Raw genomic sequence first — 27,284 nt, forward strand, 5'->3', positions numbered from 1 at the left:
ATTTTTTTCCCATTTAATGTCAGCATCAAGATTTTCAAAATGCTTAGGGATTTTTGGTGCCTGTCCAGAGTCTCCTTAAAGGCGCTGAACTCCCACCCTAGGAAGGTCAGGCTGCTTTAAGGTGTACAGTGTTGGACTCCCAAAAGCACCTACCACTTTTGCACATCTTGGCCAACACAGCACAGGAACAGAACAACAATTGCTGATGAGCGGTAGGGTTAAAAGGTTACTCGTTTTCACATTTTAAAGATTCTCTTAGTTCACTATACATATACAAACATTCATTCTCTTATTACATTTGCGCAGGAGTGTGGGAAATTAGGTATTTAGAAGCAGTTGATTTCATAGGACATTTCTATAGGGAGATGTGCTCTATATCACTTCTGTATGCAACTATATTCCTTTTCCACCTCAAATTCTAACAACATTTTGGTATTGAAAAGCATATACATCAGTATAAGAGGTGGGTCCAAACCAGAAAGCTATATCTGAACCTACATTTAGAAGACCTTGACCTTGTCTATCTCTAATGGATACAATGTCTACTACTCATGGACCCTAAGAAACAACCTAGACATTAAACAGCAAGTTATAAGAAAGTTTAAAATGTGTTCCAAAGATTTAATAACTGAGCTGATGTGGGACTTCTATTCAAGAAGTTCTGCACATCTGCATGACTAATACAAATGACTTTCAGCAAATACTTGAAAGCACATGGACATCTATTAGGATCAGTGCAAAAGGCAGTGGATCTACACTTAGTTTATGCAAGCAGATTACTCACAGCTGATATAATTAGGAGTAATGCAAATTAAGATTGAGATACCATCACTTTGTCTGGTAGCATTAATGATTACAAATGTGTCATGAAAGAAAATCTCTGATATCCAGCAAAAAAGCTACATTCTAATAAAATGTATTAAGATGAGGACTTGAGTAAAGCAAACCGTTTTCCATGATGTGTTTGTTCAGTGCCCAGAACAAGAGGGCCCTGATTCATGACTGGGTCGCTACCTGCTATCCCAATATAAATAATAAATAAGAATATAGTCAAAAGATTGGGGCATATTTCCGATGACAATACTGCAGTGTAATGATCCCTTTACATAGCTAGATCAAAAGCACAATTGAAGAATGAGGGGGCTTTTCCATTGATTTCAACCGGCTTTGGCCCCTACAGTATATACAAATTTAGGCCTGATCTCACAAGTAACAGATAGGTCCCTGTGCCTGACTGGCCTCCACTGAAGTCACTAGGGTTCTGTGCACAATTGGGGCCTTAGTTCTCTGACGTCACAGATTTTAGTGGGAGTTTTGTCTGGGTAAGGAGTGCAGGATGAAGTCCATAATCAACTGCCTATATACAATTTGATGTTAAACTAAATGGATTAATAAGTGTATTATTAGAACTTGTAATTATATACCCAGTAATCCATTGAATTTAAGTGACTGACAAGCATTCACTTGGGGATATAAAAATGCAGGAAGCTAATATTCACGTGTTAATTTTGTGATCTGTGATTCCAGAAGATTTCAAAAACAAAGAGCACCAATATTCCTTTAAATGACTGCAGAAAAAGTATTTGCCATTCCCCTGAAAGCAAACATTGACAGCCAAGAAGTGAAACAAAACCATGTGAAGACGTTTTAAATTAAGCGCAATGTATCTACAGAAATGAGTTACCATGTTCAGTCTAAACAACTATTATCAAGCAGGCTTCAGTTTTTTAAATAAAACATTTAAGAAAGGCTTACTGTTTTCAGCTGAGGCTGTTTCTGATTACAAAGGAGAGCTTTTAATTAAGATTAGTAAAGCCTAATTCATGATATAATTTGGTTCCTTTATTTATTAAATGTCTATTAAAAACAAGCAATTAAGGTTAAATGGGTTGAAGCACTTAAAATGCTCTCCCCTGCCTTAAATAATATAATAGAAAAGCAGAACATATCAATGACTAATTGAGACCAGCAGACGTATGTTTCCATCAAGTTTTATACATCCCTGTTGCTCATAAGCTAAAAGAAAAATGCATTGATAAACTAGGTCTTCAGTGGTAAATGATATTGTCCTATATTTGAAGTGTTGTAGTCTATACTACATGAATTCAAGAGCAAAATATAAAATACAAGTTTTATAATGTTATAAATATAGTATAAGACTTGCTCTCATTAAGGCTTTTGCCCTTTAATTTTATATGGTTCAGTAAAGAACAGAGTTAGTAAAAATAAAATGCTTTATAAAAACATCAAAAAGGAGGGGGAAATATCTGCTAAACAATTTAATCAAGTGTAATTAATCTGATTCTATTTGACTCAATAGCTGCTAATATGTGTGTACATACACACTTCTGACTAGTTAATGTAGAAACACATGAAGTCTGGGTTCTGGCTTTTATTACTGGTATAATACCCCACCTTTTCCAGATTGCTCATAACTTTGTCAAGTAATTCGTTTGGGGTTGAAATTATCCATGCTTGATCTCAGCTTTGAAGTTAATGTCTTTTGGAAATTTTGAGGAAAACTGGGCCAGCCAGTTTTTGAGTCCTACATCTATAAACAGAAGACACGTGCTTTCTGTACACTTTCCAGTCAGGGATTCGAGACACACACAATTTAAAATACTGGAAGTTGGGCCCCAATCCTGCAATCTAATCCACACAGATGAACTCCCATGCTTGTTTGGAGACCCACAGACTTCAGTGGGACTCTGTGCAGACATAAATGTCTTGCATGCCCAGATCAGACTGCAGGATTGAGACAGGTTGTTGATGAGATCTAAGGAATAAGCTATGCACAAATAAAATCAGTTCAGTAATTTTGAAGTTATGAACATTGACATTGTTCCTTGTGTGCACAGAAGCATTATGGAGACATGTTAGTGCCTTCAGATTTAGGGCTGAGGCAGCTCACCATTATAAAGAAGACTATGATACCTCCTACCCTCATTCCTCCAATCACACTAACACTTATGTCAGAATTGCCTAAACATTTCCATAAAGTCTAATCACAAAATCCGATTAGGGGAATAGGAAAGAAAGAGCTTTCACTTCTTTTAAATTTCTTCTATTGGGGCTCAGAATTCCAATATGGATTGATCTAGAAAATCAATTTTTGTTTTATTATGGTGGTCTTGGTAAGGTCTGCTGCCTTTGGCTAGTTTTGAGGGACGGTGAAAGTTATGAATTTACTGGTGTCAGTTTGTTATGTGTATGGTAGCAATTCCATGGGATTCATAAGGCCAACATGTCAGCTTTCTCAGGAGTTCAGTAAGTCCAAAAGAGCTTGACGCAGGCTTCCTAAACTGTTTAAACATGCTAACATAGTAATTTCTCTGATGTGAGCTAATATGCCAGGTTACCCTAACTACTTCCAATTTATATTATTTAACAAAGTATTTCTACTGATATAAATACATACTGATTTCTACATAGTAAAGAGAAGTAGTGGAACCAAGTTAAAATCTTGGCCTTAACTCTGCTTTTTCCAACTTTAAAAAGCCTTATGTCTCAGCCCCAATGTTGCATTAATAAAGGTTTGGTGCATGGAATTTTACATAGACAAAACTTGATCCCACGACCTTTCTATTTGGAGAAAGCACAGTGAAATCTTCTGGAGAATTGCATACAAAATCCTTCATATCAGTTGTAAATAAAACCTGTCAATAGATATAATTTCATGGAATCATTTATGTGTTGCTTTCAGGTGTTTTAAATATTTTTACATGTGTATTCTCTATTTGGAGTCTGTGTTATATCACATAAAGGATTTTATGATTTACTACAGACAGATGCTTCTGTAATGGAATTCTATTTCCCCAATTAAAAAAAGGAAATTGAAATTAAAGCACAAACAAAAGGAGGATCTGAACTGTCATGGGTATATGAGAAGCAAAATTACTTTTATAGAGAGCTAAAAATGACCCCCAAAGACTAGAGGACTACATTTTGGAATTAATCCATGTCACAAAGACATGTTTTCCTCATGTACTTGATCTGTTTATCACCAATGTTTACACAATTATAGTTTTTTTAAGAAATTGTTAATCTGTACTGAAGATGAATGCCTATGACACAAACTTCATACCTTCTGACCTGTCACTATCCAATACCCAAAATATTTGCATTCTGAAAGGAGGTGGGGCAGCACAGTAACTTTGATTCACATGGACTGAAGTTGACTATGCTCAGTCCAGTCACGACTTCACTCTCATTCTGTTGTGCTCCCTCAGGAAAATAAAGCTAATATACGTTTTTTTCGTAAGTAAGATTCCCACAGTCTACTCACAAGAGAGATGTCTATCAGCTTGGGGGAAAAAGGGATTTGGGACACTCAGAACTTAAAATACTGAAAGTTGGGCCCCAATCCTAGAATATGATTGAGCTCATGCTTGTATGGAGACTCTGATTTCAGTGGTACTCATTGCTGGGTAGGAGATAGATGGTTTACCTTTTCACTATCATGTACTCAAGAGGAAATATCCTTTTGTATTCCACATCCCTGGTATCCTTCAAGTCAAGGCTGAAAACTTTAAATGGTGTGTGTGCATGTGTGCACGCACACCTTTGCCATTTTGCTCCTGTCATATGCCACATTAGAGGATTTTCGCCTTGTTTCTCTCTTTAATTAATATTTCAGTTAGACACCCAGAAGCCTTTGGGCATGGATTAATTGACTCTCAGGGAAGCTGTAGCACCCTACTGTCTGTGCAGGAGGAGAGAAGAATTGGAATCTGTGAGAAGTTGGTCATGGGTGAAGGGAAAAGGAAAGTGCATTTATTCCAGGTGCATGAATCACTCCATAACCTCTTTGAACTGTAATGAACCTGGTAGCTCATTAGTGGATACTGTATTAATCTCTAATGCAACATCCATCTTGTAGATGGCTCCATAATCCCTACAACATAGAGAAGGGAACTACCACCAGAGGTCACAGGAAGGCAGAGGTGCTGAAGCAATAAGCTGGAGGCAGCAGCCTGAAATCTGATTGCAAAGAGAGGGCCAAGCGGATTGGCAGCTGTGATGAAAGGCTGCAAAACAGCCTGTTTCTGGCAAGGGGAGAAGCAGTAGCCATGAGGTGAATGTTTGGGAGTGACTTCCAAAGTGAGGATCCATGTGGACAGGTCTAAACAAGACAGAGGAAAGAACTGGCTCTTGCTGGTAGACCTACAGGCTATTGAACAATTGCCTTCAGGAGAGGGCTGCTGTGGATGAATATCTCTGTCAGCAGACTACAGGAGCTCCACCTTCATAGAATCATGGAAACACAGGGCTGGAAGGAACCTTCTGAGGTCATCTAGTCTAGGGGTTCCCAAACTTCATTGCACTGCAACCCCCTTCTGACAACAAAAATTACTATATGACCCCAGGAGGTGGGACCAAAACGTGACCCCTGCCATCCAGTGCAGGGGATTGGGGGGGGGAGCAAAGCCCAAGGGCCGTAATCTGAGCCCTGCCACTCATGGCTAAAATCAAAGCCTGAGCCCCACCACCCAAGGAGGCTTGTGGTTTGACCCTGGGCCCCAGCAAGTCTAACACCAGCCCTGGCAACCCCATTAAAATGGGATCGTGACCCACTTTGAGGTACCGACTCACAGTTTGAGAACCACTGATCTAGTCCATCCCCTGCACTGAGGCAGTACCTATAAACCTAGACATCCCTGACAAGTATTTGTCCAACCTGTTCTTAAAAACCTCAAGAGACAGGGATTCTACAACCTCCCTAGGAAGTATATTTCAGAGCTTTATTCCTTCTATAACTAAAAAACTTTTCCTAATATCTAACCTAAATCTCAGTTGCTGCAGATTAAGCCCATTACTTCTCATCCTACCTTCAGTGGACATGGAAAACAACAGACCATCATCTTCTTTATAACATCCCTTAACAAATTTGAAGACTGGTAGCAGGTCCACCCTCAATCTTCTTTAATCAAGACTGAACAAACCCAGGGGTTTTTTAGCCTTTCATCGTAGGTCATGTTTTCTAAACCTTTTATTATTTTTATGGCTTTCCTCTGAACACTCTCCAATTTGTCTACATCTTTCTTAAAGTATGATTTCCAAAAACTGGATGCAGTATGCTAGTTGAGGCCTCCCTACTGCCAAGGACAGAGGAAAATTACCTCTCATGTCCATGTCTTACATACGACACTCCTGTTAATAGAGCCCAGAATATTAGCCTTTTTGCATCTGCATCGTGCTGCTTCATATTCAGTTTGTGACCAATGTAACCTAAGATCCTTTTCAGCAGTACTACCACCTAGCCAGTTATTCCCCATTTTGTAGTTGTGTACTTGATTTTTTCTTCCTAAGTGCAGTACTTGGCACTTATCTTTATTGAATTTCATCTTATTGATTTGAGATCAATTTATCAAGGTTCTTTTGATTTCTAATTCTATCCTCCAAAGTGCTTGTGCCCCTTCCTAGCTTGATGGCATAATCTCCATTCTATTATCCAAGTCATGAATGAAAATACAGAACAGTGTAGTACTGGACCCAAGACAGACCCCTGTGGCAATGAACCATTGACGATTACTCTTTACATATAGTTTTTCAGCCATTTGTGCACCCAATTTATAGTAATTTCATCTAGATTACATTTCCCTTGTTGGCTTATAAGATCTGTTATGTGGCACTGTATCAAAAGCTTTCCTAAAATCAAGATATTACATCTACTGCTTTCTCCCTCTCTACTAGGCCCAGTGAACCTGTCAAAGAAGGAAACTAGGTTGGTTTGGTATGATTTGTTCTTGACAAATCCATTTTGGTTATTCCTTATCACTCTGTTATCCTCTAGGTATTTAAAAATTAATAGTTTAATAATTTGTCAGTATCCTTCCAGATATTGAAGTTAGATTGACTGGTCTATAATTCCTCAGGTTCTCCATCGCTCTTCTTTTTGAGGACAGATACTTTCATACTACTGCACTGGACTGCCTTTCGGGCTGTTGGTTCATCTTTTATTGTAACTTAAAGCAATTGTGCCTAGCCTAATTCACTGTTTATTTCTGGCAGCACTAGTAAGGTACTCACTTGCTATTCATCATCATCTGTGAGAGTGTTTGTGGAAACCCACAGAGTTGGAAGAACCTGAAGGGCCTAGTGTTGAGAATCTCTTGAGTGCTTTCCTCCATGTGTATGGTACACCCAGCCCACTATTAAATATTAAAGGAACTGTACCACAGCACCGACAGTGACTCCCTGCAGCGGGGTCAGTTATAAAAAACAAAACACACACACTAGACTGTTGGGGATTTGGGATATGGCAAAGTTTGGGGGATTATAAAAGCAATATTTCTGAATAAATATGGTCAGGATTTGGCCCTTTGTAGTTTGCATTGTTTGGCTATTAATACAGAAGTAAATGTTATTTTTTCAAAACAAGGTTTTGTGGAATAAGCTTCAAAAACACAAGCTTAAACACATAAACACATAAAGAAGGAATACAAATAGATCTAGAGTACAATTCTATACTCGCATAGGAAGATATTGCCAACATCTGCTGAGATATGAAGTCAGATATAAATCCTCAGCCCCCATCTACACAAAATTGCAGTAAACCATCACCAACTTCAGCAAAGTACTTACATACCCACTCAACTTTAAGCACTGAATTATTCCATTGATGTCAATGAGACTACTCACAGGTTCATAACTGAATCTAAGACCCAACTACCAGATAATCACATTAGAGCAGAAGTACTCCAGTGCTATATCCTTCTGACAAGAACAAGTGGGGGACCATGTATATCTTGTAATAGTTCTGTATAACACTACTTACAATGAATAATAAATTACTAGGCTCTCACCATTTCAAATTGTATTGGCTGAGGCAGTGAATGAAAATAAGTTAAGCTCAATTTTCATGTCCGTACCAAACACAAAGTTTGTTTGTCTAGTAAATTTGAATGCAGGAACCAAAGCCATCTAAGGTCATTTTGTGTATTTAATAATATCTCTGATATTGCCATCAAAGGTTGTGCAATAATACAATGTCAATATATATGAGAACTTGGTCATGAATCTGATGTTATTCACAGTAGCAGATCGCATTGACTTCAGTGGAACTGCTCCACTGTTTAGCGCTAAACATGTTTAAGTGTCTGCAAGATCAGGGCCTTACCTTATCTTCCCCCCATCACCAAAGGGAGAAAAGCTTTAATCTTTTGCAACTTCCTCTGAAGGAGGAGACACTACAGTGTCAAGATGATATCCCCAACTCAGTAAAGCACTTAAAAGGACCTAAGCTTACAAGTTAAGCACATATTTAAGTGCTTTGCTGAATAGGGCATCTGAACAAAACAGCAATACAAAATACCAGGAAGACATATTCCTCCTGCTAGGAATACTGGAAGTCCTAAGCGTGTAGGAAACCCTCAAAACCTAAATACAGGAAGAGCTGGAGCACCACCTATTTTTAAGGTTGCCTGACATTTATCATTATAAGATCTTGTTTTCCATTGCTTATAACTTTGCCAAACATTAACCATTTGGGTTGAACTTTTGCCACATGCTAACTATTTCTGGAACATTTCAGACAAATCAGTTCAGCCATTTCAGAGAATTAGACTAGGAGAAATGATTTTGTCTGCCTATTAAAAAATTCTGGCAACCATTTCTTTAAATAGTGCTAGTGTCCCCAGGCTTTGAAGCAGAGACTTGAAATTTGACCGGGGACTGGCCTGTATGTCTTTGTGCCTTTTGCTATCCCCATGAAAATCTGTCCCAATTTAGCCAAATAATAATTCTTTGGATAATCTCAGTTTGTGCAAGCTAAATAGAGACTTAGATTTTAGCAGATAAAAATCTCTATACATTCCATTCTCACTGAACATGCTTTAGCCTTTCACAGCTCCTGGTGCTGACCAGACTGTGCATGCCCCATTTCCTCACAGCTTGTACACACTAGCACTTACCTTGACATAATTTAGGCTGCTCAGGGGTGTGGAAAAGCCACCCCCTGAGTGACATAAATTACACCGACCTAAGCACTGGTGTGGACAGCGCTATGTCAGCAGGAGAAGCTCTCCCACTGCCATAGCTACTGCTGCTTGGAGAGGTGGAGTAATTATGCCAATGGGAGAACTCTCTCCGGTCAGCATAGAGTGTCTGCACTAGCAGCGCTACAGTGGCGCAGCTACATCGGTACAGCTGTGCCACTGTAGCCATTCTAGTATAGACTAGCCTTCAGGATAACTAAGAACACTTTCTCTAGCTGAGGGCTACATGGCAAAGCAAGATTTTCCCCGTAGTTGCTTCTCCAGGCTGGGGTGGGGCTGGCAGCAGAAATGAGAGCAGGGAAACTGGCTCTCCCGTGCTCTCAGTGACCCTCTTGCTGATGCTCAGGAAGCTGCCTGACTTAAATGCAGAGCGGATGAGAGCCAGCCTGGAGGGAAAGAAAGGAGTATATTGGGAGGAGTACAGTCAGATTGGGACTAGCGTGAGGGGGGACCCTGGGACTTGGATCTGGAGTGATGGAAAGGAGGTTGGGATTGGGATGAGGACCCGGGGTTAGGAAAAAGATAGGACTGGGACAGAGTCACAGTGGAGGGGATAGGGCAGAAGCGGTCAAGTTTGAGAAAAACATGCACAAGGGTCTGACACCATTAAAGCACTCTTCCCCCGTAGAGCCTGGAATGGACCTGAAGATTCCAAAGTCTCACCATTCCTTTTCTGTGAGCAAATATATGTGAAAGCCCCTGGCAAAATGCCCCTCATCCATCTCTAATGCTGGTCGTCAGATGATGACAATCTGCTATTTCTTTCAGTTACTCTGTTAGCTCAAAGGATGGTGGATCAAAAGGTTCCAAACCTGTTGTTGATCCATGTGGGGTCAATATGATGCCACATGATGGACTTTCTGTTTTTTCCAGTTTCTTTTTCAGGAAGCTAGGAAATTACACACACAACCTAGAAGAACATTATGAAGGATGCAAAGCAAAGCGCTTAAGAGGAAAGGTCACCTGTGCAAGGTCGCTACGGTTATCTGATTTTTTTAAAGACCCTTACATGTGAAAACTAATTTTCTCCTTTGCTTTAACCGTTCTCAGTCCTTTTATATTGATAAAAGTCTTCAAAATTAACATCTAGTGCTGAAAGTGTAGTGTAGATATTTCCACTCACAGCTTATTCACAAATATAGCCACTGAAGCCAATCTTCAGGTTCACCAAAGCCCATAAGAACATAAGAATGACCATATTGGGTCAGACCAAAGGTCCATTCAGCCCAGTATCCTGTCTACTGACAGTGACCAATGCCAGGTGTCCCACAGGGAGTGAACCTAACAGGTAGTGATCAAGTGATCTCTTTCCTGCCATCCATCTCCACCCTCTGACAAACAGAGGCTAGGGACACCATTCCTTGCCCATCCTGGCTAACAGCCATTAATGGACTTAACCTCCATGAATTTATCTAGCTCTCTTTTAAACCGTTATAGTCCTAGTCTTCACAACCTCCTCAGGCTAGGAGTTCCACAGGTTGACTGTGCGCTGTGTGAAGAAGAATTTCCTTTTATTTGTTTTAAACCTGCTGCCCATTAATTTCATTTGGTAGCCCCTAGTTCTTATATTATGGGAATAATTAAATAACTTTTTCTTATTCACTTTCTCCACACCACTCATGATTTTATATACCTCTATCATATCTCCCCTTAGTCTCCGCTTTTCCAAGCTGAAAAGTCCTAGCCTCTTTAATCTCTCTCAATCTGGGGAAAGTCTCTGAAAGATCTGCATCTGGGAATGATATGCATCTCTGACTACTCTCTGTAATGCTATGACCTCCACAAGCTCCCTCATAACCTCAAGATGACAGTCTATGTTGACCTGCAATGTGGACTATGACCATGAGAAGAGAGCCACCCAACTGCAGGCACCACCAAAAGCTTGCACAAGAAAGGATCAAATCCTGGAAGCATGCAGGTACACAAACCCAACAGCATCAACCCCCTAACAGCAGGTGGGAAAAGAGACCATCTGGGGAGCAGGGAAACAAGGGAACTGGCCTCCCAACCACTCTGAATAGTAGCAGTAGCAGCCTCCCATGCACGGAGGAAACATGGGGCCAGATAAAAGAGAATCTGCTCCTCCACCAGCAAAAACTCCTTTTTTTCAGGTAGGAAAGAGAAAAGGAGATGCCTTAGGAAGCAAGAAAGGGAATCCTAGAGAGGACAGAAGGCAGTACTATGGGTATCACCAGTTGAGAGTAAGAGATCTCAAATGGAAGAAGAGATACAAGAAGGATTTAGGGGAGATCCAGAGAAGGGAGAATAGAATACCAGGGATACAGACAAAGATGTAAAGAGGGAGAACAGAAAGGGAAATAAGATTATGTAACATGAGAGAGAGCAAGGTGTAGGCTAGGAGACAGTTAGGCAGATGAATACTAGAGAAAATATGAAAGGGAAGGAATGGAAGGAAAGGGTATGTTGCTTTGTGGGAAGAGGAGGGGAGAGAAAACTAAACAGAAAGGAGAAGTATAGAAAAATGTTGCTAAGATAGACACCATGTATCAGATATATAAGAAGTGCAACGACAAAAAAAAGACAAGACACACAACAGGTTAATGAATTTTACTTATTCTCCCCGCAGACATCTCACACTGCATCTTTGTACATTTGGGAAAGGGATAGCATTCTTCTGAATACTTATTTTACATCATCCTAGCTGGCCACCTGGGATCCCATAGCTCAATAATTGGAGGCAGTGACCAGTTATCTGTATTTATATATGAATAAGTTTCTAGAGTATACATACAATACAATATCTGTCAGATCAGGAGCTTAACAGCTATTTAGAAAAGTGTCTGTGACAGGTTGGATCACAGAAACCCCCTTGGGAGCTGCCAATTGATGTGTCAAGACTACCTCTGCTCCTGTTTTCCCTGCCAGCTCAGGGCTCCAGCACTCTGTCTTGCTGAGCCAGACACTCCCGTCTGCTCCAACAAAGACCCAGGGTCTAATTACCTGCCCCAAAGCTGAAGGTTTACCTGAAAACAGCTCACAGAAGTGTGCTTGTCTTTAACACTCAGATGCCCAACTCCCAATGGAGTCTAAACCCAAATAAATCCGTTTTACTCTGTATAAAGCTTATGCAGGGAAACCTCATAAATTGTTCGCCCTCTATAACAGTGATAGAGAGATATGCACAGTGTTTTGCTCCCCCTAGGTATTAATACATACTCTGAGTTTATTAATAAGTAAAAAGTGATTTAATTAAATACAGAAAGTAGGATTTAAGTGGTTCCAAGTAGTAACAGACAGAACAAAGTAAGTCACCAATAAAATAAAATAAAATGCACAAATCTATGTCTTATCAAACTGAATACAGATAATCTCACCCTCAGAGATGCTTCAGTAAGTTTTTTCCTCAGACTGGACACCTTTCAGGCCTGGGCACAATTCTTTCCCCCGGTACAGCTCTTGTTCCAGATCAGGTGATAGCTCTGGGATTCTTCATGATGGCTCTTCTCTCTCATTGTTCTCTTCCACCCCTTTATATATCTTATGCATAATGAGGGAATCCTTTTGTCCCTCTCTGAGTTCCCACTCCCTCCTTCTCAATGGAAGGACATGAGGTTAAAAATGGATTCCAGTTCAGGTGACATGATCACATGTCACTGCAAGACTTCATTATCCACTTCCAGCACACAGGTATACAGGAAGACTTACAGGTAAAACACAGCCATTTGCAGACAATGGTCCTAGTTAATGGGAGTCATCAAGATTTCAAACCACCACACTTTAAATAATTACAATAGTCCCTCAGTGTTATATTTCATATTTCTAGTTTCAGCTACAAGAGTTGTACATTTATACAAATAGGATCATCACACTCAGTAGATTATAAGATTTGTAATGATACCTTACAAGAGACCTTTTGCACGAAGCATATCTCAGTTACTTTATATTCACTTACTATTAATTTTCTATAAAACCATGTAGACTGCACAACGTCACAGTGTCCTTGGAAAAATATTTTTCCATGTTGACAAATAGGTGTAGGGCTTTGACAAATGAGGCCACATTCCCAATCCTGGTATTTGTTTAGAGTAGAGTAGAGTAGGACAATATTCATATTCAAGAAGAATAGTTTTGAAAAAATGTTAGGAGAAAATACTTTGTTCAAAGTAAAAAGGAGAGAGTTCCAAAATAGGCCACTGGGGGAGCTGTTCATGGTAGCACCCATCTGGCAGACCACGGTGGTGCTCTGTTGTAGGAAGAATATGTTGCGGGCAGGAAAGAGGACCTGAAAATAAATAAAAGGGAGGCACACCCTTTTACTGAATAAACCGTGGCACAGTCAAAATAGCTCAATCCTAAAGAGTAAATTGAAGGTTCAAATGAACCCTGTGCAGGAAGGAGAGCCCTGCTCAAAGAATTAAAGGAACAGCAGGAAAAAAATTACCATAAGTAGCTGTTTCAGTTGCACTGTAATGAAGTCCATTAAGATTCTCAAAAGAGCATTTCTGTGCTTGTATGTTCCTTCCAACCTCCAGTAATCTCATGAAATTCCCATGAGATTCATCTCATGGAAAATCTGGAAGGTAGACACTTGTGGAAGTCTGTGCAAGATAGAGAAAAAAAAAATGCAGAGGAACAGGAAACCTTATAGTCAGATACTGAGATACCTTTTCTTTAGCTTAAAACAAGAGATATACATGAAGTTCTGAAATCAACAGGGACTAGCAGAAGGAAGAAGCCAGAGTTATTGTGCTCAGATAAGATGGGCAGCTGATCACTCAGGGCTACATTCTCATACACTTACTAATATTGAGTACTACTTCATTCTGGAAGTAGCTCTCACTGAAATCAATGGAGCTGCTCACAGAATAAGGCACTACTCAATGTGAGTAATGATAGGAGAATTTAATACTTAGAGGGAAAAGCACCATAAAGTTAGGGATATTCCATCATCTCCCATGTCTGTGAATAACTGGCTAGCTGCAAATCTATTTGACCAAAATAGACAACAGTTATCTCTGATATAGGGGATCTGGTCTGGCAAGAGAGCCATAATTCTGGAGTGATGCCAAAATAAGACACACGCTATTAATGTCTTACTTGGCAATTCTAAAAGAAGTGGTATACAGTAATGTATTAGAAGACCTGCAACTGTAAAACTACAGGTACAGCAACTTCAGTACCTTGGTGTTCCCAAGGGAGCTCAGGATTATTGTACAGCCAGATCAGTTATTATAGCTTCAAGCACCAAACCAAGACCAGGTTACGAAAGGGTATAGAGACTAAGAAACCTATAATAAAGGTTATAAATTTAGGACTGAAACTGCATACTTACAGGGAAAATACATGCTCAGTCTTATCTGCAGCAGATTTTCAAGACACAATACATAGAAAAAGGATGTAGACGATTTTTAATAACATGTGACCAGAGCTGTTCAGCAACCCAGAGAAACCCTTTTGGATTTTTTAATTTGCTGGAAGGAGCTGCAGAAGCATATTGTGTCTGCATCTGACCAAGCCAAGTATTACCTAAAGCAAATGTTTACAGGCAATAATGACAAGGCTATGCAGTGATAATATTGAGGCTGAAATGAGGCAATATTTTGAAGGTCCCAGAGGATGAACCTTGCTTGAGGATATGAGCCTTATCTATTGTAATGAGATGGATCAAGAACCAAAGGGGATTCACTGGGGCAGAGCCTTTTCAGCAGATTGAAGCAGCCAGCCAAAGCAATGCCAAGGCAGCCAGAAAATACAAAGCATAAACAGGCAAGAAGGAATGCCTAATGTTTCAGAAACTAGAGAACAACAGCAGTGTTACCACATCAGGTGGTGTCATTGCTAAAGATGGTCCAATACCAAGTATCTGCTGAGAGTGGATTGATGGAACAACCTTGGGGTCCTGGGAAAAGGCCGCAACATCATTCTATTCAAGGGGGTCCCAGAAGTCATTGTGACGACTCTTCCTTCTGTGGCAGTGAAACACACTACACAGAATGAGGTATCAACACAGGACCTGGGAAATGAGAACTATGAGTGAATCTCTGTATTGCCATTGGATTGACCAATGCAAGCAGCGGCTGTCTAGTACTGCATGGATAATATAGAGAGCTATTTTTAGATGGTATCCTGATGTACAGCAAGGGTTTTAAGCAGTACATGGAAAATATTTTTAAAAAGTGCTTGAGAGATTGCAAACCTATGGGGTAAAATTAAAAATGGTCACCATGATCACCTCAAAAGAGAGAGCTCTGGTAGCTGGGAAGGTTAATTTCAAGATAAGGGTATGGAGCTTACAGTTGACATATGGCCACCACCATTCAAAGTCTGAATACAAGAGATCAGAAATATTCCATGAAATACAAAAAGCTAACTGATTTCCTGAGGGTTCATTAAATATTTCTTCAATTGCTAAATCCTTACTGAGACCATTTTAAAAAGGACCTAATGAACAGGGGAACAAGAAACTTTCCACTTGCGTCCTGCCCAGAAATCCACCAAGAGGCATTGGAAATGCATATGAACAGTTTATTTACTCCGTTTGTGACCCTGTCAGAATTCAGCCAACCATTTATTTTAAGCATTGTGTTGGTTAAAGGGCGAGGGACATTATTGTATCAGCAGCATGAGGATAAATTGCACATAATAGCCTTTGGATCACAAACATTTATCCAGGTAGGAATTGTACTGCCATGTGCATTCCAGGAAATCAGAATTCTCCACTTTAAAGCAGATTCTTAATGAACAGTTTAGGCTCTATCTGTACTGTGCTCTACACTTTTCTGCCTATATTGAAAGGCAATGACTATGACAAAGCTAAATGCCCCACGCTACTGATGGGTGTCAGAATTAAAGATTTCAATTTCATCATAAGCCTGGGAAAACAACATCAATGCGGGTTCTTTCTCTGTATATGGATAACCTATACTTGGGGTCAATACAATGGCCATGGGTGACCAGTAGACAATCCCAGCTTGTGGAGAAAGTATACCAGATCCTTATTCCAGACATGTCCAGACAGCAGTGGGAGATGATCCTCTCCCCCTGACACCCTTCCTTCAGGCAATAGGTGCTCAAAGTAACACAGGGTAAGAAACCCTACAGAACCCTAAATCCTCACTGAGATGAGTAATTGAGTGGAAAGGCAGAAAGTAAGCACTTAGTAGGACACAAACAGTAGCAGACCTCAGCTGTGAGGCTCTTGATTCAAGAATGAGTCTGATTTAAGATTGAGGAAGAATTCAAACCTACTCCTCCCCCCAAAAACCAAATAAAACATCCATATTGTGCTACCAGAACTCTATAAACTTTTGTATGAGAATAAGGGACATCTCAGGAGTGAATGTGTGCGCTCTTTGAGGCAGGAATCATCTCATGCACCTGGTTGTACAACGACTAGTACAATGGAGCCACAATATTGGTTGGGGCCTTAAGGTTTCTACTGTGACACGATAAATAAAATTTCATTCAGCACAAAAGCTATTCTATTAGCCACAAATGAAGAACTAGAGTATATTAGCAATGTGTCAGTTATTTAATGGGGAACAATTCAGAAAAAGCCCCCCTTGCAGAATATTACCACCACTATCCTCTGCTAGCTCATCTGCACTGACATGTATATGTTAGAAAGGAGGGGACTACAAGTACATTGTAGTGTATAATAAATCAGGTCTGTCCAACAATCAATCAGATACAACAGCTGCTGACTGACTATTCAGAGACTTTATCCTTCAATTTGGGTTTCCTGAGAAGACCCGTAAGTGAGAACTTGAGAATCAACTATTCAAGAGATTTTGCAATGATAATGAGACACAAAGCTCATGTTGCACTACCTACCACCAGCAAGAAAACTATCAGCAGCATTATGAACATTACCAAAAAGAACAACATTTACATTTGAAGGATTATGTTAATTGAAAAGTACATGTGCCAACCACAGAACTACCATTGACACTTTTTTTTTATTCTGTATGAAGTAAAAAAATTTAAAAGTCAGGCCAACTAGGTAGACCAATGATAAGAACAGCTGATGAGAGACTATGAAGTCACTGTGGAAAAGAGTAGAAACTCAGCAGCAAGAGGAAAAGCTTATTGCACGTCAGAAAGCTCAGAGCAGAGCTTTTCAAATCATGAGAAAGTCTTAGTGACTTTCTGTGATAAATGAAGGGGGGGGAAGAGTAGCTCCCTTTTATGGACACCCAGCCAGCCAGTTAGCTATTAAATCCCAATTAGTAGCTGTTCTCTACTTGCTTCACCTGTAAAGGGTGAAAAGTCTCACTGCTATGCATAGGTAAAAAAGTGAGTGGGCACCTAACCAAAAGAGCCAATGGGAAGGCTAGAGCTTTTTAAAATTGAGAAAAAACTTCCCCTTTGTCTATCTGTCTTTTGTTCTCCAGAGAGAGGAAGACAGGGCAGAGTTATGCTGTAAGAAGTTTGGGCCAGGTATGAAAAAAATCATCAGATCATACCTAGAACTACTCATTTAAAACCCCAGATACGTAAGTAGCTCAGGAAATGTTTAGGAGGGTGTTATTAGGTTTATCCCTTTTATTTCTTTATGACTTGTGGATTCCTCTGTGCTAACCCCAGGTGCTTTTGTTTTGCTTTGCTTGTAACCTTTAAGCTGAACATCAAGAAAGCTATTCCAGGTGCTTAATTTGTGTAGTTTTTTTTAAAATCTAGAAATAGACTGAGTTTCCAGATGTATTTATTTTCTTTTTTTTAATTAATAAAATTAACCTTTTTTAAGAACAGAATTGGATTTGTGTGTCCTAAGAGGTTTGTGCACATGTTGTTTAACTAGCCGGTGGCAACAGCTGATTTCCTTTGTTTTTCTTTCTCAGCTCTTTCCTGGAGGGGGAGGATGAAAGGGTGTGAGGGTACCTCAAAGGAAGTAATTCCGAAGTGCATCTTCCTGGGCTCTCAAAGGTGTTCTGCACTTGGGTGGTTGCAGCATCTACCCATTCAAGGTCAGAGAAAAGGTGTAACCTTGGGAGTTTAATACAAGCATGGAGTGGCCAGTATTAATTTTTAGAATCTTTGCGGGCCCCCACCTTCTACACTTGGAGTGCCAGAGTGGGGAATTAGCCTTGACAGCTTCCTCTCAGGAAGACTCACATCCTCCCAATATGACCTAATTTACATTGTAGAAGACAGGATTCTGAATAGAAGATGAAACCCAAAAGAAGAACAGGTGCAACTGATGGCCTTGTGATGGCCTTCAAGCTGTGAAGGTAACTAGAATACCAACCTGAAGGGAAGGGTTGAGCACAAAGGTAAGCTATAGGATCAAGCAATTCAATGGGCTATCAGATAAAAGTCACTACAGGCACAGCCTTCAGGAGATTATCTTGAAATACTGATTATAAGTGTCAGAAAGTTTAACTCCCAGGCACTGATATCATAAAGACAAATATCTTCCCATGACCATTTAGGACAGATATGCTATCAAGTATGGGGCCCTCAAGTGGAGACACTAGCTCTAGAGGACCCTTGCAACCAATGACGTTTTCCATGGCATACGGTATTTTTTCTGCCAGTGGGAAATGTCAATAGTGTCCAAAATGGATACTAGCAATTCTAGCGATGGGATTGGAGCTTGACAGTTGCTCCATACAATTAAACACACACACACACACACAAAGTATATATGTTTAATGCCATTTTAAAATGTTGAAAGTGACATTTCTATAAAGAAAGGAAGTGGCTTCTGACAATAGAAGAATAAGGCCACAGTTCTGGTACTTGTGGTTATTAACATATCATTTGATATTTGGATCCTAGAAGCATATTTAAACACCTTAAACAGTTTGTTTAAAGGGGATGCAAAGTTGCAGACTGGACCAGGGCATAGGAACTGCTCTTTGTGGCTCCTGTCTTCGTATCTGGTAAAGCCGCAGGAGCATGGGTGGGAGCAGAAAATGCGAAACTAGGGAGAACAAAAGAGGGTGAGAGACATAGAGGGATTGGGGGACCTTTCCTCTTTATTGGGAAAACTTGGACAGTCAGAGAAGCCCAGTCAACTGAGGTTCACGGAAAATCAAAGTTTAGAGGAGCTCTGTACAGACAAGAGATCCCTACCCAGAGAAATTAATGATCAGCAGGAAAAGTTACTGTTTCACTCTAATTGCTAAAAGATGACTTCAGGTTCCCAAGAGGGTGTTTCTATACCTGTAAACTTATTCCAGCCCTTTTGTTTATAGAGTAGCAACAAATGCATAGATTCTGGCACAAGAAACTGGGCTCCACTTTTCCTACAGCAGAAGAGGCAAGTATTAACATTCAGATCCCACCTTTTTATTTTAAAATGATTGACTAGATTTCAAAAAGTACACAAATATGTCCAGATTTGTGAGTTTGTTTTTTTTTGTGTAGACAACATGGGTGTCTGACCAATTTTATAAATACATAAATCAAGTATGTTTTCAATCCCTGCCCTGTTCCCAAAAATGTTATTTCCTTTGACTCAAAAAAATAACTAAGGCAGGCCCTAGGAAAAAATGTTACCATGTATAGTGTAACCCATTTACAGTATATTTAACAATTTTAGTGACCTCTGTTTATGGTTTACAAATCTTGATTTGTTTCAGTTCATTACAGCATGTGAGCTGCAGTTCTCGTTATGGGGAACCCCAGTTTATTTTGTAAAATCTGGTTCAATGGAGAAAGCAATTTCACTATCAAAGGGTTACCCTGTGTTGAATTTTTTTAAGAAGTTAAGCAACATATATGTTGGTTCTCATTGGCATTTGTAATGTACACTTAGTGAGGCAACGTTATCTTTCAAAATGACCTCTTGTTTTCATAGGTAATAAATTTCAGTAGATCAAAACCATTTGGAAGAACTCTGGTATAAAAAGAGTCAGAATAATTAATTGTTCGGTTCTGACTTTGACACTGTAGATATTATTATTTGGCATATTTCACTGGGAGAATTATCTTTGTTATCACAGGCATAACCGCATGTATCTTACAAAATAGCTTTCAAGAGTTTGGCTACTGGCAGTATTTGTTATATAATACATTACTACAAGACAATCAATGCTGTTGCTCTGTTTTTCTCTGCATTTTTTGTATGTTTGACATCAAGATGCAAAATTAATTTATTCTTGCTGCATAGCAGACTGGGAGGTAGATCTTAGCTTTGCCACTGAGTTGCTGTGTGACCTTACCTTAACCTCCCTCTACTTAAGTCAGTGGTTCTCAAAACTTTTGTACTGGTGACTCCTTTCACATAGCAAGCCTCTGAGTGTGACCCCCCCCCTTATGCATTAAAAACACTTTTAAAATATATTTAATACCATTATAAATGCTGGAGGAAAAGCAGGGTTTGAGGTGGAGGCTGACAGCTTGTGACCCCCCATGCAATAACCACACAACCCCCTGAGGGGTCCTGACCCCCAGTTTGACAACCCCTGACCCAAGTATATTTATCTATTAAAAAAGGCACAATGATATTCACCCACCTTATCAGGGTCCTGTGGAACTTTATTAATGGATGATTGTAAAGTGATTTGAGCTCATCAAATTGAGAGGAGTTATACGAGTATTATAAAATAAACCTCCAGGCATTTTAAGAATTGGTAAGTTTGAGGAAGGAAAGCATTTGAAATATGTCAAATTGTGCCCCTAACCCAAACAAAATTTTCTATCAGACAAGAACTTAAGATGGATATAAAACTGCTGCAATGTTCTTACCGTAACAATCCACATAACATTAGTAGAAGCTAAGGTTATATATCACACACAGTACATAATCTCTGGTATTACATTTTAGAGAGTTTACATTAATTTACTTGAATTAACCAACAACTTAACATCCATGCAGAACATGTCCAAATTTGCCTTGCCTACTTTACTTATCAACTTTGACAGATGCTAAATACCATCAAATACTGGAGTTTAAAATTAGCCATACAAATTCCATTTTGTACACAATTTTGCAGGGAAATCTGTACTTTACTACTCACAGAGCTGTCTTTTTTAAATGAGCCAAGGTAAGTCGGGCAAAGAAAAATATATGCATTAAATAAATATGAATATCAGCCAGATCAACCATTAAACACAGATCAACATCTAAAATATGAGTAGTTAATGCTTAAGGAAATGTTTGATGTGGAAAGCCAGTACAGCAACAAGGATCAATGCTAAGGAGATCACATCTTTTTTAGCAATGGCCTTAATTAGGTTTTCTCTAAGTATAGAACTCATTGTGTGGAAGATAAGAATGGGGGAGAAAAATGGAGCTGCATAAATATTCTCTCAATCTATTTGCAAGAAAAAAAAAACCTCTGGCTTCCAACAAACAGCCATTCAGAGACACTACAGCACCAAGAGGTGGACAGTAGGAATTTACTTCTGTCAATTTAAGCCCAAGACAGAAAAATATGATAACCACAAAAATGCTTTATGAGGGCACTTGAACAAACATTTTGGAGTCTAGTGAGAATAATATGAGGTTTCAAATTTTTGTGGACTTCAGCAAAGTCATTTTTAGGTCTTTAATCTTATTAATGGACTGGCAGTATACTGCACTAAACATTTTGAAAAAAATTGCAGACTGCACTAGAAAAACATATAGATTTGGAAGGGAATTTATATCACTGCTAAGCATCTACAAGTGGAAAAAAAACAAAAAAACAGAAACCCTTGCATCCTGGGGTGCTAACAAAGAATGATCTTTCTGGTGAAGTGCAAAAGACAAGATGAAATTTATAACATTTGAAATATTAATTTATATAATGCCTATCAAAATACACTAGACACTTAGAATGGATTGACTTAAAGATGAAAGTAAAGCCACCATTAAAGTCAGTATAAATACAATAAACCCAATGGCATGCCAAAGGCCCCTTGAAATAAAAAATGGGCTTTAAAAAAGGCTAATTTTATAGCTTTGCACAGATCAAGTAGGGAAGATGTTCCAGACATACACAGTCACTTTATATACACATCACTTTAAGAGCCTCCCGAAGTTTTTGGTTTTTTGCTCAGTTACAGTTCTTGTCCTATGGAAATCCATCATAGATCTTCCACTGACTTCAGTGGGGGCTGGATCAGGCTCCTGGTGAGGGTCCAGAAACTCAGGAAGGTTTATAGTCTCTTGATAACATCAGTAAATCAAATGTAGGGAGAGCTGAAAAACTGGGTTTCCTACCCAAACTTTTTAATCATTGTAATTCAGAGAGGGAGAGAGAATTTGTCATTTACACAAGAACAAGGGGACACTCAATGAAAATGAAAGGTAGCAAATTCAAAGCCAACAAGAAAAAATATTTGTGTCACATGATATACAGTGTGCCTGCGGAACTCATCCCAAGATATCATTGAGCCCAAAAAGCTTATGAGCATTAAATAAAAAGCTTTGGATACCTACCTGGATAACAAGATCACGCAGAGCTATAATAGTAAATATGTAAAAAAGAGCTTTGGAAGATATATGAACTGGGACTTTTCAAGGTTTATGCCAATGTCTAACTATTAGGGATTAGGAGGAAACCTTTGAGGGGAGGATGGAGAAACAGGTTAGCCCATGACTGCCTACAGTTTTTTGCATCTTCCTCTGAAACATCTGGTACTGGTCACTACCAGCAATGGGACACTGGAGTATATGGCCCAATGGTTCAGCACCGCATCATATGTTACTACTGGTCTTTAACTGTGGGGAATTTTAAAGAGAAATAACAAGTACTTCATAAACTGTCTTTCCCATCACTGATTTGTGTGATATGAGAATTAGAAAGGAAGGTCTAGAGATCTACTCTCCTCCCCACCCCACCCCCCCACCCCATTCCCTGGTAACCACACACAGCAGTTCAGGGTCACTGCTTAGTACCAGCTAAAACTGTTTGGAGTGTTCCGGGCTCAGAGCCCTCTCCACCAGGGTTATGATCACGTGATTTGAATTGGACCTTTTTAAACACTGAAAACTAAACACCCCCGTACTCTTCTCGGAAGATTTTTGTTTAAAACCGGACTGGCTTTGATAGAAGACGAATTCCTCTGGTTTTATATTTAAAGCGGACTGCAGGACATTATGTTGTTGAAGCAGAACAATTAGCAGAAGCAGCAGGGGATGCATGCCAATAAACACCAAGATTTGAGGTTAAGCAGCTGTAAATCTATATTAATCGTTTGAGGAATTCAGCTATTTACAGAAGCGTTTACAGAGCAAACAAATAAGAAAGGAGGGGAAGAGAAAAGCAAGAGGAGCTATCCTTACCTTCACATTGTTTCCCTTCTCCTTTATAACCCGGTTTACAGATGCATTTGTAGGATTTAGGTGTATTTTGACATATTGCATCAATGTGGCAGTCGTCTGTCCCTTCGGTACATTCATCAGCATCTGTAACCACAGAATGAACACATGAGAGATATAAGATCTCAATAGTGAGAAATCAGAAAACCCTTTACATGGAAACTCCAGCTGAAAAAGCTGTTTAGCTGACTGCCTTCTGAGTCTCACTATGAACAGAGGAGTTTATTTAATTTGGTTATTGTTGCTGCTGTTCTTTTTTTGCTTGTATAAAAATATTCCAAGCTTTAATTCTCTAAAGCTAGTTTTATTCCTCCACAAAAGTTTAAAGGCTCAAAAAATCCTACACATGCATTAGAAAACAAATTATTTGCATGTGTTAGAAGTTTTGTATCTACACAGCCTATAGTGTAGATTCACACTGGAAAAATGTACACGCTAATTTTAACCAACTCTATTAGTCTGTCTAATCAAAATAAGAAATGATTTAAGTGACCCGGAAAGGGAAATTTGGATTTTGCCAGGAAACATATATTTCTAATTTAGAAAGACAGATATCAGTTTAAATAAACTATCTTAGCAGAGCAATGAGAAAAATATTTCTAGAGTCAAACTACATTAATCCTTTTTTATTAAGGGGCCCAAAGAAAAAAAAATCCACCACCCAACAATGAATGGGAAAGCACAGGGAACTCCGGAAATTTGTGGGGAGAAAAGTAACCTGCAGTAAATGTATATATACACCCCAAAACTAATTTAAAAGAAGCTGCATGATCAACCTTTCTGAACGTTCTCTTTTCAGAGTCTTTAATGGTGTGCAGACTTTTAAAACAAGGATACAAGATTGCTTAAAAAAAAAAAGTAACCTTCCCCCAAGGATGAGCACTGGTTTTCTCCTTAGATATTTTTTTGGGGGGGGGAGGGAGAGAATGGGTTGAGAAGAAGGGAATGTTAATGAAGTGAACATATAAAGATAAGCTAACTCTTTTCACTGACGTTCTGCGGATGTACATGGGAAAATTAAAAATCCAGTGCAACCTACACACACTTCCTCCTTTCTCCATCTACTGTAGTTGAATGCATGAAGTGACTGAGAAGAGGCAATGAAGTTGCCAAGGGGGAGGGAAAGGACAGACCCTTTGGAAGAATGTCAGTTTCTGTGGGAGACTGGCCCTCCAAAGCCTCAGCGCTAAAGGAAAAAAGTGGCCATGGGCTATTGATTGCTGTCTTAATGTCAATAAGGAAAATCCCCCTTAGTGGGAATACATTTCAAATGGATTTCCTCACAATTTAATGCAGTAGGCACATCTGGAGCTCTCTAGCTACACACACACACACGTAGAGGGAGCCCTCTGATCAGGAGTAATATTTTATTATCTGGATAACAGTTAAAGCACGATAAAGTGAAGCTAGGATTTATGCTTTTAAAGTAACGCGGGGGGGGGGGGAGGGAAAGAAGGAATCCAGTGACATCCATGTGCAGTTTATTTCATCCCATTTAGATTAACAGATCCTCAGAAAAGGTGCAGTAAAGTGAAAACAGTTGTATTGTTAGCTTGAAATCCTAACGCTAATTGTTTCAGAAATGCTCACTCAGCCATCTCCAGTGATGAAACAAGGATCCTTCAAAGTCACCGGGGACAGGAGGGGCTATTTGGAGGGAGGCGAATAATCAGATATTGCACACATCAGAGAACTTTGCAAAGAGGGGGGATAAAGGACAGAATTGCTTTCAGGGTGCACCTTCGCTTTCCTTTAAGAATCTGAACAAGCAAACAACAAGGAATCTGGATTTTTTTTTTTTAAGGAATAGGAAGAAAAAAGTTTTTTTTCCCCTCTCGAACGCTGAGTATTGTGCCTCCTTGAGAAACGCAGGGCTGCTGTAATCGGGTTCCTTCTTTCTTTCCCTTTCGTTTATTTTAGCTGCTGAGCCAGTTCTGATCTAGCTGTGATTTACGTGAATTCACTTGGTGAAGGGGGCTGAGGGTATTTTGCTCAGATCAGGCACAGATTCAGTCAAGCACAAAAAGAAGAACGATTTTTTTAAATGCCCTGGTTCATATTTTTGACTCAAACTGGCACCCATCTCCCGTCAAGATCAGCAAAAGTGACAGCTGGGCTCTTTATAATGCCGTCAAAAATTCAAACTGCATTGAGCCAAGGGGGACATTTCGCAGCAACCAGAAGATGTCTGGGAGTCAGGCGTGAATGCCAATGAGTCAAATGAAAAGGGCAAAACCAATTATGAGCTTTTCCCCTGCTACTAATTTCACGTTGTCTTTCTTGGGCTACAACAATTTGTACAAAGGTATCGTGCATTTTGCTTCATCAATCCCTTTATATTTTGGGAGAAGAGATTAAAAAATCCCACCTTAAGGTTTTTTTTTTAAATCAAACTTCAAGAGCTATATACATCTTTACCAACAAACCGTGTAAACCCTCACTGGTTTACAGCATTTCTATGGAGAGATTTTACAAGTAGCGAAGTTTCTATTGGGGGGGGGGGGCTATTTAAAAGGTATAAGATAAGAGGAGGGTAATATCGGGTCTTTAGGTTGATGGAAAGATTCGGGAAACTTTAAAACATACTATATCTAACCTTCCCCTTGCACAGAACACAAGTTTATTTGCACCAGTTATCTATTTTCACAAGTACTTATGGGAAGTAACTTTAAAAACAATCCTTCCAAAAACGTCTCTTTGAATATAAGAGCATCAAACACAGAGAGCCACTTCTCCCCACAGCAACTTTAAAGCCCTTCGCAACATTAGCAGCAAAATCAAAATAGGTCTATTCCTCCCTCCTTCCCAACACCTTTCCAGAAGGAGAAGAAATACAGTCCCTTCATCAGCAATTGCTTTCCACAACCCGAGTCTAAAGAAAGAGGAGTAGATGAAAGATCTCTCTTACCTGGGACCCCATTGCCTCCCGCAAACCTGCCAGTAAATAAGAGAGCGAAAAACAAACAAAAGTGCCATGAAAAACAAACAGTCCCCATGATAATGATATGATTCAATGCAGTTGGTGTGTTTCTTTGATAAGAGACGCGCTTGGGACTGGCAGAGGGGAGCCGGAGAAACTGACGCGCTGACAGCATCCCGCTGATTCGCAGAGGAACCCAGGGGGTGGGCGGGACAGACGGGGAGAAATTGCCAATCCCTCCTCGGGCTCTGGAGAGAGGGGAGGGGGAGGTGGAAAGGCAGCAGAGGGGAGGGGCCGCTGGTGGAAGGAATTGAACTCGTTATAGAGCCTTTTAGGAGAGATTTGTATTCCCCCACTTGTCCTTGCTACCTTGTACTCATTCCCACAGGTAAGAAGCACACAGGATGGGGCTGGGGGTGACTAGTTTCATTGCCACGAGTCATTTTTCAGTATTATACAGTGGGGACGCTCCGTGGAAAGGCTTATTTTTTTCCTTTTCACTTAGATCTGGTGGGAGGGAGGCTTTTCTTAGTGAAATAACACCCCCTCCACACACACACTTCTGCCCCTTCCTCTCCCGGCCCTTTCGTGCTGTAGAAAGCTTCCCACATCACATCTGCTACAAGAGTCTCAGGTACGTCGGAAGTCCTTAAGGAGCCTTAAATGTTCTTGTGGCTACTCAGCCTGTGCCCCCTCAGAGGGTTTCAGTGACTGCCTGCATTGCAAAGAAATGGCTCCTCTCAAAGTAAAGGCAGGAGGCTTTGAAGACAGACAGTCCAACAAACCCAACAGCAGATCTCCTTGACAACCAATAAGAGGGATTCTCCCCCCCCCCTTTCCCGGGCTCAGACTAGAAGAAAACTTTTTTTTGTCCCCTTTGCCTCCCTTAGCCTCATCTAACCCTTAGTGTTGTCTTTTCCACTTGCCTCGGGTCATTACCAACCACTAAATTTCCATCACATTTTAACAGAATTCTAGGGCTCTGGTACAGACAGACAGAATAGCGAGGAAATTGATCTCGATTTGTTTGACCATCCCAACACAACGGCGAGAGTTTTCTTACCACTGTTGTTTTACAAACTAAGTCTAAACTTCAGTGATTCAGAAACTATCGATTCATGCAACTCTGTTGCAGAGAGGGAAACTGTCACTT

General features: G+C 39.9%; 1 protein-coding gene across 7 annotated transcripts in view; it reads right to left on the reverse strand.

Annotated features, from left to right (window-relative positions):
* Positions 1–26,306, reverse strand: part of SCUBE1 (signal peptide, CUB domain and EGF like domain containing 1) — a 302,108-nt gene extending 275,802 nt beyond the window's left edge. For 6 of the 7 annotated variants that reach the window (XM_032762488.1, XM_032762487.1, XM_032762485.1 and 3 more), the window contains exons 1-2: positions 26,120–26,266; positions 23,176–23,298 (exon numbers count right to left, since the gene is read on the reverse strand). In XM_032762488.1, coding sequence (XP_032618379.1) covers positions 23,176–23,298; positions 26,120–26,207 — 211 coding nt within the window. In that variant the 5' untranslated portion in view covers positions 26,208–26,266. Of the gene's footprint in view, positions 1–23,175; positions 23,299–26,119 lie in introns of all 7 variants that reach the window. The other variant, XM_032762480.2, reaches the window with a different exon arrangement.
* Between the last annotated feature and the right edge of the window lie 978 nt (positions 26,307–27,284).

This window comes from Chelonoidis abingdonii, chromosome 1 (genome assembly GCF_003597395.2).
Source record: "Chelonoidis abingdonii isolate Lonesome George chromosome 1, CheloAbing_2.0, whole genome shotgun sequence".
Lineage (NCBI taxonomy): Eukaryota > Metazoa > Chordata > Testudines > Testudinidae > Chelonoidis > Chelonoidis abingdonii.